Source organism: Oncorhynchus clarkii, chromosome 30, assembly GCF_045791955.1.
Source record: "Oncorhynchus clarkii lewisi isolate Uvic-CL-2024 chromosome 30, UVic_Ocla_1.0, whole genome shotgun sequence".
Lineage (NCBI taxonomy): Eukaryota > Metazoa > Chordata > Actinopteri > Salmoniformes > Salmonidae > Oncorhynchus > Oncorhynchus clarkii.
Genome location: NC_092176.1, coordinates 24,908,950 through 24,930,439, shown reverse-complemented (window position 1 = coordinate 24,930,439; position 21,490 = coordinate 24,908,950). Strand labels below are relative to the sequence as shown.

Below are 21,490 nucleotides of genomic sequence, written 5' to 3'. Positions count from 1 at the left end.
AGGACATCCACAGACTCACAATGAAAGCAAGTAGTTGGTACATCCATCCACAGACTCACAATGAAAGCAAGTAGTTGGTACATCCATCCACAGACTCACAATGAAAGCAAATAGTTGGTACATCCATCCACAGACTCACAATGAAAGCAAGTAGTTGGTACATCCATCCAAAGACTCACAATGAAAGCAAGTAGTTGGTACATCCATCCACAGACTCACAATGAAAGCAAGTAGTTGGTACATCCATCCACAGACTCACAATGAAAGCAAATAGTTGGTACATCCATCCACAGACTCACAATGAAAGCAAGTAGTTGGTACATCCATCCACAGACTCACAATGAAAGCAAGTAGTTGGCACATCCATCCACAGACTCACAATGAAAGCAAGTAGTTGGTACATCCATCCACAGACTCACAATGAAAGCAAATAGTTGGTACATCCATCCACAGACTCACAATGAAAGCAAGTAGTTGGTACATCCATTCACAGACTCACGATGAAAGCAAGTAGTTTGTACATTGTAGCCATGCAGGTGCGTATTGGGTAAGTAATGTTAATGGGGCTGATTGATTTCTTAGTCCATTGTCACTCCACGGTTCTCTGCTGTTTAATCTAAGAGAGAGTTTACAGCCAATCTGGGTCATTATGCAGGTTGGTTGAGTGAAATGAAACCATTGAGGGTGGGAGATGGAGGAGGTGAAAGGTTTTTCACAACTATTAAATGGGTCAAAAAGCATCCATATTAATTCAGTGAATGAAACATTAATTAAACACACACACTCACATAAACACACTTGAGTGTTACTGTAAATGTAAATTATGGTAACAACAACTTGATTCATATTTGATGTCTGTAATTTCCATGAACATGTCACACTGTACCATATGGCTCAGGGGCTCAGCGGCTCCAACATATTACCTCGATGAATTTCACAGACCCACTTATCAGCAAGAATGTGTTTGGCTTATTTGAATATTTGCACAGCATACTACACTGCTCAAAAAAATAAAGGGAACACTTAAACAACACAATGTAACTCCAAGTCAATCACACTTCTGTGAAATCAAACTGTCCACTTAGGAAGCAACACTGATTGACAATAAATTTCACATGCTGTTGTGCAAATGGAATAGACAACAGGTGGAAATTATAGGAAATTAGCACCCCCAATAAAGGAGTGGTTCTACAGGTGGTGTCCACAGACCACTTCTCAGGTCCTATGCTTCCTGGCTGATGTTTTGGTCACTTTTGAATGCTGGCAGTGCTTTCACTCTAGTGGTAGCATGAGACGGAGTCTACAACCCACACAAGTGGCTCAGGTAGTGCAGCTCATCCAGGATGGCACATTAATGCGAGCTGTGGCAAGAAGGTTTGCTGTGTCTGTCAGCGTAGTGTCCAGAGCATGGAGGCGCTACCAGGAGGCAGGCCAGTACATCAGGTGCTCGCCAGAGGTAGCCTGACTGCCATTAGGTACCGAGATGAGATCCTCAGACCCCTTGTGAGACCATACGCTGGTGCGGTTGGCCCTGGGTTCCTCCCAATGCAAGACAATGCTAGACCTCATGTGGCTGGAGTGTGTCAGCAGTTCCTGCAAGAGGAAGGCATTGATGCTATGGACTGGCCCACCCGTTCCCCAGACCTGAATCCAATTGAGCACATCTGGAACATCATGTCTCGCTCCATCCACCAACGCCACGTTGCACCACAGACTGTCCAGGAGTTGGCGGATGCTTTAGTCCAGGTCTGGGAGGAGATCCCTAAGGAGACCATCCGCCACCTCATCAGGAGCATGCCCAGGAGTTGTAGGGAGGTCATACAGGCACGTGGAGGCCACACACACTACTGAGCCTCATTTTGACTTGTTTTAAGGACATTACATCAAAGTTGGATCAGCCTGTAATGTGGTTTTCCACTTTAATTTTGAGTGTGACTCCAAATCCAGACCTCCATGGGTTGATAAATTTGATTTCCATTGATAAAGTTTGCGTGATTTTTGTTGTCAGCACATTCAACTACAGTGCCTTGCGAAAGTATTCGGCCCCCTTGAACTTTGCGACCTTTTGCCACATTTCAGGCTTCAAACATAAAGATATAAAACTGTATTGTTTTGTGAAGAATCAACAACAAGTGGGACACAATCATGAAGTGGAACGAAATTTATTGGATATTTCAAACTTTTTTAACAAATCAAAAACTGAAAAATTGGGCGTGCAAAATTATTCAGTCCCCTTAAGTTAATACTTTGTAGCGCCACCTTTTGCTGCGATTACAGCTGTAAGTCGCTTGGGGTATGTCTCTATCAGTTTTGCACATCGAGAGACTGAAATTTTTTCCCATTCCTCTTTGCAAAACAGCTCGAGCTCAGTGAGGTTGGATGGAGAGCATTTGTGAACAGCAGTTTTCAGTTCTTTCCACAGATTCTCAATTGGATTCAGGTCTGGACTTTGACTTGGCCATTCTAACACCTGGATATGTTTATTTTTGAACCATTCCATTGTAGATTTTGCTTTATGTTTTGGATCATTGTCTTGTTGGAAGACAAATCTCCGTCCCAGTCTCAGGTCTTTTGCAGACTCCATCAGGTTTTCTTCCAGAATGGTCCTGTATTTGGCTCCATCCATCTTCCCATCAATTTTAACCATCTTCCCTGTCCCTGCTGAAGAAAAGCAGGCCCAAACCATGATGCTGCCACCACCATGTTTGACAGTGGGGATGGTGTGTTCAGCTGTGTTGCTTTTACGCCAAACATAACGTTTTGCATTGTTGCCAAAAAGTTCAATTTTGGTTTCATCTGACCAGAGCACCTGCTTCCACATGTTTGGTGTGTCTCCCAGGTGGCTTGTGGCAAACTTTAAACTACAATTTTTATGGATATCTTTAAGAAATGGCTTTCTTCTTGCCACTCTTCCATAAAGGCCAGATTTGTGCAATATATGACTGATTGTTGTCCTATGGACAGAGTCTCCCACCTCAGCTGTAGATCTCTGTAGTTCATCCAGAGTGATCATGGGCCTCTTGGCTGCATCTCTGATCAGTCTTCTCCTTGTATGAGCTGAAAGTTTAGAGGGACAGCCAGGTCTTGGTAGATTTGCAGTGGTCTGATACTCCTTCCATTTCAATATTATCGCTTGCACAGTGCTCCTTGGGATGTTTAAAGCTTGGGAAATCTTTTTGTATCCAAATCCGGCTTTAAACTTCTTCACAACAGTATCTCGGACCTGCCTGGTGTGTTCCTTGTTCTTCATGATGCTCTCTGCACTTTTAACGGACCTCTGAGACTATCACAGTGCAGGTGCATTTATACGGAGACTTGATTACACACAGGTGGATTGTATTTATCATCATTAGTCATTTAGGTCAACATTGGATCATTCAGAGATCCTCACTGAACTTCTGGAGAGAGTTTGCTGCACTGAAAGTAAAGGGGCTGAATAATTTTGCACGCCCAATTTTTCAGTTTTTGATTTGTTAAAAAAGTTTGAAATATCCAATAAATGTCGTTCCACTTCATGATTGTGTCCCACTTGTTGTTGATTCTTCACAAAAAAATACAGTTTTATATCTTTATGTTTGAAGCCTGAAATGTGGCAAAAGGTCGCAAAGTTCAAGGGGGCCGAATACTTTCGCAAGGCACTGTATGTAAAGAAAAAAGTATTTAAAAATAATATTTCATTCATTCAGATCTAGGATGTGTAATTTTAGTGTTCCCTTTATTTTTTTGAGCAGTATATATTAGTATAGTGCTTGTCACACTATCTCTCAAATACCTCTGCATAATGTGTGGTGAATTACAACAGATTAAAACATAAGCTGCCACAAACTGCTAGGGAAAAGATGGAAGAGTATATGCTCTGCATAGCAGCAGGCTTCTTGGGGTCATACACTTACAGCATACACTATATGTCCCCTCTGGGCACAAATGATGCGTCAGAAACGCAGCCAAACCAACATTTTCTAATGAGAGCATTCTCAATGTGTCAGTGGAAGTCCCAAGTGAATGCAATGGGTTACATTTATGCAACCCTGTCCAACAGAAAGGTTCGAGATAGAACTTTTGACGCAATTCATCCTGACTAGGGATCCATCTATCAATCGAATTTGAGCAATGACCTTTATCCTCCTGCCTCAATTCTCTCTGCTATGCACTCAGTGGACCACCATGCATCGTTGCATGTGGTTTGGTATGAAACCACCTTATGTTTGACATAAAGCACAGTGTAAGTCCATGCTAGCACAAATTTATGCAACTGTCGTGTCTTTGGGTATGCCGGATTAAGTGATATGACATGCTATTCTGTAAAATAATTTCTCTGTAATTAAGATTACCTGATTGAGCTAATCATGTAAATGTAATTAACTAGAGAGTCGGGGCACCACAAAATAATATTTATAGAGCTGTTATCTTCCGAATAAACTCTTAAAGACCTAGTAATATTTTACATCAATAGCAGTCAATATTAATCGTCATTTTAATTCAGTCTCATCTGAAAGTTGTAAATTCTTGGTTATCTGCACGAACCCTGGCTAACAAGTTGAACCAGCAATACAAAATTGGTTTTAATTATTTATTTACTAAATACCTAATCACACAGAATTATACATACACTTAATTAAATCATAACTTGATTACAAATTACGTCATAAAGGAAAACGTCCCTAGCGGGCGGAACAGATATGACAGCTTGTTACACAAAAGAAAAGGGTCTGGGTTTGAGTGAAAGAGCGGGAAGACTGAGGAACAAAGGGCAAAGCTGTGCTATCGTAAATACAGTATCTTATGCATTCTAAATTACCGCCCATTTGGAAAAGGAAAATGAAATAAATATTTACTCTGCGCTTCGGTAGGTTGGTGGTAGATGGAAGGCCGTGTTGCCCAACCGCGTCCTTCGTCCTTTGAAGAATGTCTCTGCTGGTAAATTGAATACGTTGTAGTAACGCTGTTGTGTGGTAGACGGGATACTCTGTCTGTTCCTTCCTAACCCTCGTTTGCAGCTGCTGTTGCTAACTCAACGGCTAGGAGGTATCACTTCTGTAGTGAATAAGAGTTCAAAGTTCATACCATTCGCAACCAAAGCTCACGCTGATGTTGGCTTCGTTCTGTAGTTATTATCTGAACCATTCATCATCATCCTCACGTCCTCGGAACAGGAGATTATATTGTCGTCAACGCTTTATATAGGAAGGGAGAGGAGGGCGTGTTTGAAAAGTTTTATAGCCCATGTCCCTTCACAGGGGCGGGCCACTGATTGAGCAGATCCCTATCTTATGAAAACCCAAATCTCACATTTTAGAAGCTAAAATCACATTTCATCCCATTCACAAATAATTTCATATTCAAACATTTAAATTGAACAACAATTCCATGTGAATCCGATAACTCTGGTGTAGACTTTCCACTGTAGAGTTTATATCATCCTATCATTGATGAGAATGTCTCAGATGACAACTGAACTGACATCATATTCATTAAGTACCACCGCATATGTTCAATTGGTCGGATTACCAGAATATAGTTAATTTCCCCCCACCTTCTGATGTTCCCAGAATCTCTATGTTAAGCAAGGGTTTTGCAAATGTAACATCAGTAGGGTAGAGAGAGGAAAAAGGAGGGAAGAGGTATTTATGACTGTCATAAACCTACCCCCAGGCCAACGTCATGACACAACATTAGCGGTACACCTACAGTATAAAGCCCCCATCATGTCCAGTATTCCTTACTAACATCTTCCAAAACAATGGTGATGTCACTGCTAGTCAAAAACAAAATTCTCCCTTAGGGAGCTGAATCATTAGTATGTCATTCAAATGCACTGAACAAAAATATAAACACAACATGTAACAATTTCAAAGATTTTACTGAGTTATAGTTCACATAAGGAAATCAGTCAATTGAAATGAATTAATTTGGCTTTAATCTATGGATTTCACAGGACTGGGAATACAGATATGCATCTGTTGGTCACAGATACCTTACAAAAAAAGGGTCAGAAAAAGATCAGAAAACCAGTCAGTGTCTGGTGTGACTGCCATTTGCCTCATGCGGCGCAACACATCTCCTTCGCATAGAGTTAATCAGGATGTTGATTGTGGCCTGTGGAATGTTGTCCCACTCCTCTTTAATGGCTGTGCGAGGTTTCTGGATATTGGCGGGAACTGTAACACACTGTCGTACACGTCGATCCAGAGCATCACAAACGTGCTCAATGGGTGACACATCTGGTGAGTATACAGGCCATGGAAGAATTGGGACATTTTAGCTTCCAAGAATTGTGTACAGATCCATGCGACATGGGGCCATGCATTAACATGCTGAAACATGAGGCGATGGCGGCAGATGAATGGCACAACAATGGGCCATAGGATCTCGTCACGGTATTTCTGTTCCTTCAAATTGCCATTGATGAAATGCAATTATGTTCGTTGTCTGTAGCTTATTCCTGCTCATACCATAACCCCACAGCCACCATGGGGCACTCTGTTCACAACGTTGACATCAGCAAACTGCTCGCCCACATGACATCTGCCCAGTACAGTTGAAATGAGGAGTTATCCATGGAGAGCCTACTTCTCCAGCGTGCCATTGGCCATCGAAGGTGAGCATTTGCCCACAGAGGTCAGTTGCGATGCCAATTTGAAGTCAGGTCAAGACCCTGGTGAGGATGACAAGCATGCAGATGAGCTTCCCTGAGATGGTTTCTGACCGTTTGTGCAAGCATTCTTCGCTTGTGCAATCCCACAGTTTCATCAGCTGTCCGGGTGGCTGGTCTAACTTGATCCCGCAGGTGAAGAAACCGAATGTGGAGGTCCAAATCTAACTGTGGTTACATGTGGTCTGCGTTTGTGAGGCTGGTTGGACGTACTGCAAAATTCTCTAAAATGACGTTGGAGGCAGCTAATGGTAAAGAAATTAACATTCAGTTCTCTGGCAACAGCTCTGGTGGACATACCTGTATTCAGCATGCCAATTGCACGCTGCCTCAAAACTTTAGACATCTGTGGCAGTGAGTTGTGTGACAGAACTACACATTTTAGAGTGGCCTTTGTCCCGTCACAAGGTGCACCTGTCCACTGATCATGCTGTTTATTCAGCTTCTTGATATGCCTCACCTGAGAAATTCTCGTTAACAGGGAAAAAATTAATTTGTGCACCAAATTTGAGAGAAATAAGCTTTTTGTGCATATGGAACATTTCTGACATCTTGTATTTCAGCTCATGAAACAGGGGACCAACACTTTACATGTTGCGTTCATATTTTTGTTCAGTATACAGTTTGTATTTCGGTACGATAGCTTTCTCTGGTGGAGCTCCATGATTTCTTCAGGGTATTTTTCTGCGGCATGCAGGCAGTTGTCTGTCTGCTTGTATTCTGAGAATGATGTAAATGTTGGGTTCAGTGGAATGTTAATGGTTTGGAACATCTGTTATGTTGTGATGATCGTTATTAAGAGACTCTCAGGGTGCCGGTGGCTCTGCAGTTTAAAAGACAGGAGAAGTTCATTACCATATGCTGTCCTCTCTAATGTCTTTCTGCTCTGGAGAGAGTTTTCATTTAAGCTATTTCTTTCTCTCTCAAGTTGTGACTTCACTTTCCTTTTTATGCTGTCATTTTGTGTCTGGACAAGTCAGAGCATTTTTTCAGGCTGTATTCAATCAATACTTTCGGCAGTGATGGATGTTTTTCTCCAGGATGACATGCATTTACTGTTTAGTTGTATGTATTACCCCTTATGCACAGGCAGACACTATTCAGGAGTAATCCAGTGTCAGGGAACAGGACAGGAAATTTTCCAGGGACACTCATATTTATGGGCCATTCCAACACACACCCATTTATTAGGCCCCTTTTCACCTACTTCAGCAGAAAATAATGGCCCATGCAACCTAATTGCTGCATCAAGGAAAAGCACTCCTTTGTAAAAAGATAAACAAGGAGGAAGCTATAACAACAAACAGGAAATCCTGCAGATACAAATGTTTTCTCTGTCAGAGCCATTTACCATTTACCATTGTGGAAGATCAGTGATGTTGCTTTCTCTGTAACTGGCTTTGGTCTAGGGTAGATAGATATATTTATTTGACCATTTGAAACGTCTTACAGATCCATCCCTTTTTTACCATTTTCGCCTAAAATGACATACAAAAACCTAACTGCCTATACCTCAGGACCTGAAGCAAGAATAGGCATATTCTTGATACCATTTCAAAGGAAACACTTTGAAGTTTGTGGAAAAGTGTAATTAATGTAGGAGAATATAACACATTAGATCTGGTAAAAGATAATAGAAAGAAAAAAAACATGCTTTTTTATTAGGTTTTTTACCATCAACATTGAAATGCAAGAGAAAGGTGTCACAACTTCAGCCGAAGTCGGTCCCTCTCCTAGTTCGGCGGCGTTCGGTGGTCGATGTCACCGGCCTTCTAGCCATCGCCGATCCACCTTTCATTTTCCATTGGTTTTGTCTTGTCTTCCCTCACACCTGGTTTCAATTCCATCAATTCCATGTTGTGTATTTAACCGTCTGTTTCCCCCATGTCCTTGTCCGGAATTGTTTCTTGTAGTGCTTGTGTACGTTATGCTAGTGGATACCGGGTTTTGTTTCACCCATTCATTTATTGTTCTGTTTACGGTGGTTTTATGTTTATTAAACGACACCGTTATAAATCAGTTTTTGCTCTACTGCGCCTGACTTCTCTGCCCCCAGTACGCACCCCGTTACAAAAGGCCAAAATGTATTTTTCCAGCCCAGGCACAATTTATATTTTGGCCACTAGATGGCATCAGATTTGGACTGATCCAATGAACCATTGCATATATGTTCAAAATGTTGTATCAAGCCTGCCCAAATGTGCCTAATTGGTTTATTAATACATTTTCAAGTTCATAATTGTGCACTCTCCTCAAACAATAGCATGGTATTCTTTCACTTTAATAAATACTGTAAATTATACAGTTCAGTTAGATTAACAAGAATGTAAGCTTTCTGCCTATATCAGATATGTCTATGTCCTGGGAAATGTTAATGTTACTTACAACCTCATGCTAATCACATTATGTTAGCTTAACCGTCCCGTGGGGGTTGGGGGTACACCGATCCTGTAGAGGTTAAAACAAAATACGACAACACGTGGATAATGCATTTGAAATCATCGAGGATGACACAAAAAAGTTTGAAAATGTATTTCCATTGTGGTCCTTTTAAAATGGCAACTGCACTTCCTGATTTGGCCTCGTTTTGAAGATTGCTCATTAAGAATGCTAGCGGCAATGACTGAAGCTATTTGAGAGTTATCTTGGGGGTGTGATTTGATGTGGGTGTGTTATGTTCGCATATTGTGTCCTAACAGGTACGGTTGTTTGTCCCTCCTGAGTCACTGTAGCAACAACATAGCCATTTCCTCAAAATAGTCATTTTCTTAAAATAGTCAGAATGATATCTAAGATAAATCAAGAAAGCTGTAATTAATTTAGATGTTTTTGCCAAGGAGGTCCTAGTAACGCAATTTTACATCTAGCAAAGTGTTTTGTGCAGTATTTTTTAAGTAAAAAAAAATGTGCTAAAAAACTACTCAGTGTACTGCATACAGCCTATTGAGTCAGGACATTGTGTCTGTGCACTCAGAACTGATTTCTGAGAACAATAACATGTCTGCAAGCTGTTAAACTATCGTAAATAAAGCACAAGCTACACACTGTTTATCAGTGCCCAAAATCACTTGCTAGCTAGCAAAGTTCCAACTCTGTGTTTGTCAAGGAAGCTAGCAAGTAGTAGCCAGCAGGCACATTGAGCAGCCAGGCCACAATCAGCTTATCAAGTCATTGGTGAGTGGCGACGTTTGTGCTTCACTGCCGTTTAGGTTTTTACAACTTTCTCACTTAACAGAGTGTGAGTCTGTCAGGCAGTGTTTCATAGGGAATCATGTTACAAAACAGGTAGTGGGAGGACACAAAGGCTCACAAATGGGAAGTTACAGTTGTGATCATCTCAATTCTCATTTTGCCCAACAAATGGGCAGACTAGAGCGATTGACACTATCAAACACATAAGGAAGTGGCCACTCCGTAAAAGGCTTAGTGCCAAGGGTGATTTCAACGTAACTTTGGTGACGTGTTGTCTTATGTAAACTAAACAAGTCTGAGGCACTGTGTAATGGGCAGGTCTGTCTCACTGTCAGGAGGTTCTGGCTGCTATTTTTGGATAAAGCGCACAGCTGATAGAGCGCAATCAGCACAGCTGCTTCTCTCGTGTTAGTAGGCATTGGGCAAGTGGGCGTGATCATAGTTCATACCCAACCCTCCAGTAAGTTTTGACAAACTCACAAAACTCAGTTTTGGACGAGACTGACTTTATTACCAAAATTATCCTATTTACACTTTGTAGTAAATTCCAGACAGGCTGTTTAAAACTAAAGAAGATGGTTAAAAAAATGTACAAACATAAACATAGAAGGCCTAGGCTACACAGTAGAGCTAGCCTACTAGGCATACTTGGGTTACACAAATAACACACAACACAATAAAGGACAAGACAACATTGTCATAGGCATAGAGCAGGATTCCCTCAGAAGATCAGTGATCACAGGCTCCTAATCTGAGTTAGATGATGGCTTGATGATGGTGATGCCAGGTGATGCTTGATGCAATTAATGCCACATGAGGGGGATTCAGTTTACCTGCCAGCTCTGATGTTATCCTCTGCCTCTGTCTAGCCTTTGATGCCTTGTGATGGTGATGGAGTTGGTATACTGCATGGTCACTGTCTTCTGTTCTCTCCTCTAGGTGTGGCAGTGTGGGGGGAGCATGGAGGTGCTTCCCTGCGCCAGAGTGGCGCACATCGAGCGGACCAAGAAGCCATACAACAACGACATTGACTACTACGCCAAGAGGAACGCCCTGCGGGCTGCCGAGGTCTGGATGGATGAGTACAGGTCCCACGTCTACATGGCCTGGAACATCCCCATGAATGTGAGTGTAACCATAGTCTCACAGCACCTTTTTATTTATTTTATTTTATTTTACTAGGCAAGTCAGTTAAGAACAAATTCTTATTTTCAATGACGGCCTAGGAACAGTGGGTTAACTGCCTGTTCAGGGGCAGAACGACAGATTTTGTACCTTGTCAGCTCGGGGATTTGAACTTGCAACCTTTCTGCTCTAACCACTAGGCTACCCTGCCGCCCCACCTGACCTATGAAGAAACCTAGAATGGCTAGAGTCGTGGTTTTTGTATCCATAGGAAAATAATTACATTATATGACACAACAGGCATTCTATTGCTAATCTAAAGGAACCTTGCTTGAGACCTGAAGACTTGTGGTTCACAACGCAGCTGGTCACAAGAGCCTGGCTGGTCTTTCACCCCACCCATCCATCCATCCCATCCTCACCACTTGTTCATTCAGACCAGCAGCCTGTTCTGTGCCGAGCGGGGTGGGCCCCTCTAGACAGACTGCTAGGCCTCAATGGATATTCAGATTTCATTCCACTCGACCTTCAGAGCAGCTCAGTGAGATCTGAACGACGACGTCAGGCTCTGAGTGGTGGAGCGGAGTGAAGAGCTGAAACCAAATGAATGACTAATTTAATCAGTGCCACTTTCATACACATCAGTTAAGACGTAATTGCTTTCAAGGGCCTTTGAAATAGGCATGGAAAATAATAAACAGCCATTTTTTTTAATAAATAAAAAAGGGATTAATGGAGAATACTAATTGCCATGTCTAGTAAAGGAGTACTGCAATGATCTGAGTGGCACAGTGGGCGGTGACAATGCTTTAAAACATAGCCTGGTAGTAATTGTAATGTTTTCAAGACATTATTGTCATTAGAAACAAACTTTGGATTGTGTTTCACTCAAACAAGGCCTCCTGCACAGGGGCACATTACGGTAATGATCCCAGGGAGGTCAATTCTTCTGTTAATATGGCAGAACGGTCATTCAAAACACAGGGAGAGGCACAATGGATACAGGCAAGAGGACAGTAACTAAGACAGCACCCTATTAAACAAACTGCCTCATCGCACAACATTCTTCGTCCAGTGTAATTACGAACACAGTGGTACAGTGCTCTATTAATCCTCTGTCCCATGGTGCAGACTTATTTTGTACATAATGCTATAACTAATATATCTCCCATTCCCAACACCACACACACAGGATCACATAGTCTTGTTATTGGTTAGAGAGGCTGGAGGAGAACACAATTACTCCGGTAGGAGGGCAGGGTCTGATTCACTGTGATTACCACCATCATGTAGTCCAAACAACATCTCTCATGGAATGCATCTGTTATAGCTAATAAAAATAACAGAGGACAATGCCAGTGCTCATTATTCACAGATATTAAAATATGGCTGATACCTGTGGCTCAATGTAGTGAAGTATGCTTAAAGGTCCAGTGCAATCAAAACATGAATTGCCTGTGTTTTGTATACACTGAGAGTACAAAACACAAGAAACACCTTCCTAATATTAAGTTGCAACCCCCTTTGCCCTCAGAACAGCCTTAATTTGTCGGGCATGGACTACAAGGTGTCGAAAGCGTTCCACAGGGATGCTGGCCCATGTTGACTCCAATGCTTCCCACAGTTGTGTCAAGTTGGCTGGAAGTTCTTTGGGTGGTGGACCATTCTTGATACACATGGGAAATTGTTGAGCGTGAAAAACCCAGCAGCGTTGCAGTTCTTGACACACTCAAGCCGGTGCGACTGGCAGCTACTACCATACCTTTTCAAAGGCACCAAAAATATTCTGTCTTGCACATTCACCCTCTGAATTGCACACATACACAATCCATGTCTCAATTGACTCCAGGCTTAAAAATCCTTCTTTAACCTGTCTCCTCCCCTTCATCTACACTGATTGAAGTGGATTTAGGTGACATCAATGGGATCAAAGGGATCATAGCTTTCATCTGCATTCACCTGGTCAGTTTATATTATAGAAAGAACAATGTTTTGTACACTCAGTGTATATTTCCACACTATGAAGTTGGAATAATACTCAGAAATTGTGAAAATTATGATAATGCTTTTTTATTGTAAGAGCCGTTTGAAAATACCTCCTGAAATTTCAGCCTGTTTTGGTGGAATGGAGTTTTGGCCTGCCTTGTTACATCACAAGACCAATAAGAAAGAGAGTTCCAAACCTCTCTGCAAATAACAGCTAGTTTTCTGTTTCCCCCTCCCCACTTAAGAAATTGCTCTTTGCTAAGAAGCTATTTATGTTTTATTTTTGGCAATTTTAATAAAACAATCACAGTAAGGCACTTAATTGTTACCAACAAATTATTTGATATTTAAGGTTTAGAAACATCTGCGGTCCAAACAGAAACAAGCTGCAGTACAAACACTTAAAAGACACACCCTCGCCCACTTACCCTCGCCTTATGCCCTTGGGGGAATCCCCGTCGCCATCTTGGAAGACGGTCCAAATGATTGGCCAAGCAAGGGAAGCAACATAAGCCCTCGTTTTTAGTCGGCTTTGCGAGTGTACAATTATGTTCTCTCCGGGGCCTGAAACTCCCCATAATTCAATTTGCGACGATTGTACATCCACTAAGAAAAGTCTGCAAAAATATAAAAACACATCAATGGAGAAGTCAACATACAAGTGTAAGTAAAAACAAATGCAAATCATTTTGACATTGTGCTACCTTTGCACATGACGGCACAAACATGTCTCATAAAAAGTTGTCTTTGTTTGGTCTTCTTTTGGAAATTGTAGAAATAAAACATTTTTCTTCTTCAAAGTTCCAGCTAGGCAGGCTAACGTCAGTTAGCTTATACATTTGCTAGCTATCACACGGTAGGCATATATTAATAATTATATGTAATATAAGTAGACATGCAATCATAATTGACTGTAGCGCATGTAAAGTACCCACAAGCTACCGGTGGCTGAGGACACAATCATCGTGGGTTGAACGAGTGACAAATTTCCGGCCAAGGGTGGTCCATTTCAAAATCATTCCTTCCTCCCTCGCCACTTGCCCTGCAAGTGTATACTCGTCAGATGTCATCAGAAGTGTCCACTTAATTTGAGGGCTGAGGGGATAGGGTGTGTCTTTTCATTTAGACCGCTGGCATTGAGTCTTTCTCTTAATGAGGCAGTGCATGTCTGCTGTGGAGGCCAGGGCACAGTGCAGACCTCAGAGCAGAGCAGTTATTAAGCATTCCCCACATCAATTTGGGAAGCCACCTCCATGCACAACGCTGCTCGGCGTGGCAGGGCCATGAACACTCATAATTAAGCAGCTGATTAGAATTTGCACAGCATACTGTCATGTCTAATGAAAGAACAATGATTGTCCCACATGACAGCCTCCATCCATCCATCTCTTAACCAAATACACTCTTCTTCTCTCAGGTTCCTTAACTTTTTTCTTTTTCCACCCTTCCTCCTTCCAGAAATCTTTTGAGGCCTCCATTTTTCTAATTACATGAAGAGTAGTCATATATTGCTTAGCTTAAGTCATTGTGTCCTGGTTTAATGTAATTTCTCTGTGTTTGCTGCCAGAACCCTGGGGTTGACTATGGGGACGTGTCTGAGCGGGTGGCCTTGAGGAAGAGGCTGCAGTGTCGGAGCTTCCGCTGGTACCTGGAGAATGTCTACCCAGAGATGCGCATCTACAACAACACCATCACATATGGGGAGGTGAGACATTCCCTATTCACTATCAATAATAGGTTTACAATACAAAAACATAATCAAGTTTTGAGTGGAAGACCTGTACTGGGTGTAGTGGAAGACCTGTACTGGGTGTAGTGGAAGATCTGTACTGGGTGTAGTGGAAGACTTGTACTGGGTGTAGTGGATGATCTGTACTGGGTGTAGTGGAAGACCTGTACTGGGTGTAGTGGAAGATCTGTACTGGGTGTGGTGGATGACCTGTACTGGGTGTAGTGGAAGACCTGTACTGGGTGTAGTGGAAGACCTGTACTGGGTGTAGTGGAAGATCTGTACTGGGTGTAGTGGAAGATCTGTACTGGGTGTAGTGGAAGACCTGTACTGGGTGTAGTGGAAGACCTGTACTGGGTGTAGTGGAAGACTTGTACTGGGTGTAGTGGATGACCTGTACTGGGTGTAGTGGAAGACCTGTACTGGGTGTGGTGGATGACCTGTACTGGGTGTAGTGGAAGACCTGTACTGGGTGTAGTGGAAGACCTGTACTGGGTGTAGTGGAAGACCTGTACTGGGTGTAGTGGAAGACCTGTACTGGGTGTAGTGGAAGACCTGTACTGGGTGTAGTGGAAGAACTGTACTGGGTGTAGTGGATGACCTGTACTGGGTGTAGTGGAAGACCTGTACTGGGTGTAGTGGAAGACCTGTACTGGGTGTAGTGGAAGACCTGTACTGGGTGTAGTGGAAGACCTGTACTGGGTGTGGTGGATGACCTGTACTGGGTGTAGTGGAAGACCTGTACTGGGTGTAGTGGATGACCTGTACTGGGTGTAGTGGATGACCTGTACTGGGTGTAGTGGATGACCTGTACTGGGTGTAGTGGAAGACCTGTACTAGGTATAGTGGAAGACCTGTACTGGGTGTGGTGGATGACCTGTACTGGGTGTAGTGGAAGACCTGTACTGGGTGTAGTGGAAGACCTGTACTGGGTGTAGTGGATGACCTGTACTGGGTGTAGTGGAAGACCTGTACTGGGTGTAGTGGATGACCTGTACTGGGTGTAGTGGATGACCTGTACTGGGTGTAGTGGATGACCTGTACTGGGTGTAGTGGAAGACCTGTACTGGGTGTAGTGGATGACCTGTACTGGGTGTAGTGGATGACCTGTACTGGGTGTAGTGGATGACCTGTACTGGGTGTAGTGGAAGATCTGTACTGGATTCAATTTTCACAACACGATACAAAAACAGAAGGAATATGTGCAGTCTACTGTGTGTTTGAAGAAAGCTGACAATAACATTCTACAAAGAATAAAAACATCACATTAGTTTGCCAAGAGATCCTTAATTCATCAACCCACACATTCTTGAAATCTCCTCTTCAGTCTTCTGTTGAATTATCTTGTCTCTTGCAGTGATTGCAGAGTGTGCTTTGTTGTAAGGAATGCTTCAGTATAAGAAGTAGTGTTTGTTTTAATATCACATAGTGTCAGGCAAGATATGTTTAAATACTGTATGCACAAGCAATCTATCGTCAACAGTGTATTTCATCCCGTCTGCGCTTCAAAGATTACATGTTGAAGGGAAATTCATTAATTCACAGGGAGTCATCGAAAGGTAAAGGTATCATGTTTCCATAGCAACACGACACAGCTACAAGATTCAATGCAATTTCCCCGTAATGAGATTTAATTAAACAGTTATTAGCTTTTGATGCCTACTTGATTGTTTTGAGCTCGACTGCACAACCCTGCACAGCGAAAAAGATTCTGACAGGACAAGAAATTGAATGCAAGAAGTCAGTCAATTCGTAATCATTGTAAAATAAAAGTCAAGCCTTTTACTTATTGATTTCAAATTCAGAGAAGGGGAAGGAAATCAGCCTTTTCAAATATGGTTGGCATATATCCGAAGTAAACTACAGATTCATCAAGCAGCACAGTGTTGGTGGCCCTGGTTCTTCTACAGTCTTGATATGAATGCTCTCTACGCCGGCGTCTTGCAAATGGATTCCTCAAAGCAGCTCCCATTTAGGTGGCACTATTTCAAATCTGCGACAAGCCATGGAACAGTTACCTTGTGTTGCCACAGCGCAGCAGCTGAAGCTCATCTGTCATTGGAACTTCAGCTGCACCCCCTGCACTGACCAGACCAGCAGAGCGGAGCCTATCTGACAACACAACATGATAGATATCTTCACAGGGTGGAAATAAAGTGATACACATTCAAATCACATACTTCCACCAACACATAACTCCACTAACACACACTACCATCTGGACTAGGAGTGTAGAACATTGACGAGGTTTTCGTTGCTTACATGATACCCTATCTTAGAATAAAATGAAATCTCTCATTACTATAGTGTGTAGATGATTTGTTTATGAGACATGGTGAGATGACAAAGTGACATTGCATTTACTAAGGGACAGATTTATTAAGAGTTACCTTTTACAGTGCTTTCTAGAGAAGAGGTTCTAAAACATTATAGAAAAAGTGTTAGATAAGACTGTTATAACAACCGTTTTGAGTTTCTACCTTTTTATTTCCTTCTCGAAATAACAAATGCAAACTTTAATCTGAATCAGGAACTGTTGTGTTGCAGGTCAGAAACAGTAAGGCCAGTGGCTACTGTCTGGACCAGGGATCAGAGGACGATGACAAAGCCATCCTCTATCCCTGCCACGGGATGTCCTCACAGGTTAGCAGATTTCACTCCTATTAGCTTTGATATATTTACAAATAATATAAAGACTCTGTTCATATTTTCAAAGTTGGTTGAACGTGAATATACCTTTTTTCTTCAACAAATAAGTGTTTAAGCATTATTCTTACATTATACCGTGAAATGCCATGGTATCTCATTATTGACAGCCAAGCAAAATAGCATTTCATTTTGGGGGAAAAGCTCAGAATTGTGAATATATTCTGCTAAATGTGGTTAAGAAGTCTAGGCACTACAAAGTCCTCTTGAAGTGGAAGTAATTCATCAACCAGTAGATTTTTGCTTTCTTATTTGTTTGTTCTAATATTCTAATCCATGGCCTCTAGAGCCCCCTGGAAGTTTCATTAGAGAATGTGCACTAGGTGCTGACCTGTGAGTGCCAGGGCAAAAGGGGCTTTGACTATTTTTGTTGTGCACATGCAGCAAAACTAAAGCTCATGCCTGAGAAACAATCATGCAAATATTATTCATGGCTGATTTTTATTTTTTTTTCACCCTCCAGATGCGGAGTGACATGTTTATTATCAGTCGCATGCTGAATATAAATAAATTGTTGAGCACTGGGTGGCTCTTTCCTCCTTCTGAGAGAGCTCAGTGCAGTCCAGTAATGTAAAGCTACATCAAGTCTTTAATCCTAACCTCAGGGGAAATAAACAAATGGAAATGAATTTTATGCCATTGTATCATTAGATTACAACGATGACTGGCACTATGCTACTACACAGGACCCAATTCAATTTTTGGAGCCGTTTAGATTTTACTGAACCTTTCCAATTCTGTATGAAAAATGTAATTGTGCTGAATAAATCTTTATTGTGCCTCTTAAAAGTCTGTCTCGGTTTCTACCATGCCTCCTGTAAGGAGATTTAAAACCAGGAAGACAATGGCACACCTTGTCCATTTGGCTAATCCTAATATAGGGCATGGCAGAGGATGGAGGTTCCAGGCCCAGGGTCTCCCCACTCAACCCCCTGGCTCACCCCAGCAGGAATCTCAGCTATGTATGGTGTACATGGAGCACTGGATGTTTCTCCCTGTTTTCTATTTTCACCACTTATGCTAAGAGGCCTCTTAAGTCCCCAGCCAGGAGCTCTGTAGTAGTCATGGCCTGCATACCAAATCGCAGCCTTCCCCCTATATAGTACCCTAATTTTGACCAGGGCCATAGGGAATATGGTGCCATTTGGGACACAAACAGTGTGTTTCACATCAAACACAGGTATCCTGCTGTGGCTCAGCCCCCATAGGGAGAGGACATGTCCTGTCTTCTGTCCAGGCTAATATACACTGAGCCTGCTTGACTGGGCCATACATGTAACATAAGCCTGCATGGCCCCTCACAAAGTACAGTAATCGCAGTGGGACATTGCAGTGCTGTCGCTCCATGGTAGAGCGAGGGGCGGAGGAGGGATTACTGTAGCAGGTAGTTTCCCTCAAATACTTCCTCCTATACAATAAAACATAATTTACTGTGCTCTACTCTACTGTGTTAATGAGCCAATTAGTGAACACATGATTAGCCTGACCCAAAGAGGCTCCCCCCAAACCTTACGGCGTCAAGAAAGTAATTGAGCATCAGCTTCTAATATAATGCTTTGAGAACAGGTTGATTGGCTTGGCAGAATAATTTTGTTATGTTGGCTAAGTATTTGTAATAGTAACATTTTAACTGCATTAGGAAATAAAGGCATCCACTCCGTAACGCTGTCAACACATTTTAACAGGGATTATGTCTTTGGCCTGTGCCCAGTTCTCGTTTACACTACTGATAAATCATCTTGTGATGCCATTTACTACACATTTCACGACCCGCAAACACTAGGATAGAAAATCCGTTTGAGGTATTTTGAAGGAAGAAAAAGAAGAGTGAAATGAATGAATTACAAAATAAATCACTTAATCCTTTACGATCTATTAGCCTTGCTGCCAGGCAGGAACCCACTTCCAAACAGAATTTTGCAGCAGACAGCATATAGTTTTAAAAACCTTTATTGGTATTTGAAACACTTTCTCTTGGTATTTCAATAGAAATAGTGAAAAGGCAATCAGCTACAGGATATTAACCAGGCCAAAGGTAGTAAAAGTTTATATTTTTTACTCAAACCATAGCCTCCTTCAAACAAGTGTACCTTGAAAAGTCTGGACAAGTACGTGGCAATATATTTTTCATATGTTCCAAATTGGTGTCTCTTAACCGTTAAGGTTTTTATGAGTGCAGTACTCTGCTAAAAGGGCACCCAGTCAGCTTCAGTCATAGCGACAGTACAGCCTGTTAGCCCCACATGAGCTGGCTGGTATATAGTTTTATCCAGCTCAGAGTATTTGGTTTAAGAGAGTGGTAACAGAAAATATAAACCGGCAGCTATCAGCAGCCATTCATTCAGCTGCAAGGCTCACATATTCTCCATCTAAGCCTAGTCCTCAACAGCATGGGTTCAAAAGCATTCTGTTACATTGATCACCCTCCTCTTGTTCTGGTTCATACAGTTACGTGTAGCTCCGTTACAATACCCCCTCTTAGCTGGATGACTGGGGAACAATGGAGAAGAGCAGCATTTCACAGTGTGTGTCAAGTGGGTTGTATTGAAGACCCCCTTATCTTTGGCATCTAATTTCTGTGAGAGGATCAGTGTAATGAATAATATATGTTAACTCTACTGTATCCTTATGTAAAAGATATGAGGCACAGACATACACTATTTCATGTACTGGATTAAACGTCTAGGGATAATATTTGGTTGCGAAAATCTTTATCATTAATTAACTATATACTTTCTATCTGTATATAATGCCCTAGGAAAGTCACATAATAGACTTAGCTCCAAAAATATTAAGATAATTGAAGTCCGCATACGGTTAATGAATTTGCTCATTGAATCAGAGTTGGATGATGAAAATACCTTCCAGTGCACTGCAATATCTATGAACTACTTGCCAATTTTGTTTTCAGCATTTACACAAATGGACAGTATTTTGGATCCATGCTTATTTTTGCTACAATCAAATGAACTGCCTGATGTTCATCTGTGTTTCAGCTTGCCCGTTACTCAACAGAGGGGCTTCTACAACTAGGACCCCTAGGGTCGACCACCTTTCTGCCTGACACCAAATGTCTCATCGACGACGGAAGAGGGCGCACGCCCAGCTTGAAAAAATGTGACTCTGTTTCGCGGGTTTCCCAGAGGCTGTGGGATTTTACACAGGTAAAAACAAAACACAAATGGATTAAAATCTAATAATTGATCAATGTTTCTGGCTTCTTTGGAATAACTGAGTCATGTAATGCATACATATAGAGGCATTGAGGTCAAATAAATTGTTCTGTATAATACGATGAGCCATGTGTTAAATGTTAGATTAAATGTGGTTGCTGCTGGTAAAGGTACCTCCATTGCAGAAGACTATGCAAAATCCCACTGAGTCATAGCAAAACACATTTCCCACTTTCATTCAGTGCATTTGCATTCACAACTGGCTCATAGAAGGATAATAGTAACGTGGATTCTACTTTGAAGTGTGCCAGTACTGAGTATAATAACACTTTTTGAACCATAATATCTACCATCAGGATTATAGAGAGTGATTTGAGGTTATGCAAAGTTATTTGGAATAATGTGTTCTTTTTCAATCTCAGTGTTACTGATATGATCTTTTCCCATCTTGTTTTGCAGAATGGTCCAATCATCAGCAGGGACACTGGACGGTGCATGGAGGTGGAGATGTCCAAAGATGCCAACTTCGGCCTTCGATTGGTGGTGCAGAGGTGTTCTGGTCAAAAGTGGATGATACGGAACTGGATAAAGCATCCGAAGCATTGAGGCAAGACATTTCCTCTGAGAAAAGAATACCATTTCAGTCTTGGAGGGCAAACCCATGGACAGACAGTCTGAGAGCATTCCATATGAGATAGCTATAGGCCCTGGGACTGATGAGATGAGTAGTTCACAGTTTGTGGGCTCTTCTATGGACTGTGTGCACTGTGCCCTCCCCTTAGGGCATAGAGCTTTCAACTGCTGAATCTTTAGAAGAAGATATGTTTTCAGCTGAGCTGGGGGTCAAACATGGAGAGCATACCATAGGCCTACAGCGAGCTATACAGTACTGTTTGAAATGCTTTTTTACAGAACATCCACCTATGT

General features: G+C 41.9%; 1 protein-coding gene across 2 annotated transcripts in view; it reads left to right on the top strand.

Moving 5' to 3' along the window:
- Nucleotides 1-21,265, top strand: part of LOC139389597 (polypeptide N-acetylgalactosaminyltransferase 9) — a 135,475-nt gene extending 114,210 nt beyond the window's left edge. For both annotated transcript variants that reach the window (XM_071136438.1, XM_071136437.1), the window contains exons 7-11: nucleotides 10,784-10,969; nucleotides 14,523-14,660; nucleotides 17,232-17,327; nucleotides 20,387-20,554; nucleotides 21,023-21,265. In XM_071136438.1, coding sequence (XP_070992539.1) covers nucleotides 10,784-10,969; nucleotides 14,523-14,660; nucleotides 17,232-17,327; nucleotides 20,387-20,554; nucleotides 21,023-21,169 — 735 coding nt within the window. In that variant the 3' untranslated portion in view covers nucleotides 21,170-21,265. The remainder of the gene's footprint in view (nucleotides 1-10,783; nucleotides 10,970-14,522; nucleotides 14,661-17,231; nucleotides 17,328-20,386; nucleotides 20,555-21,022) is intronic.
- The last annotated feature ends 225 nt before the right edge of the window (nucleotides 21,266-21,490 follow it).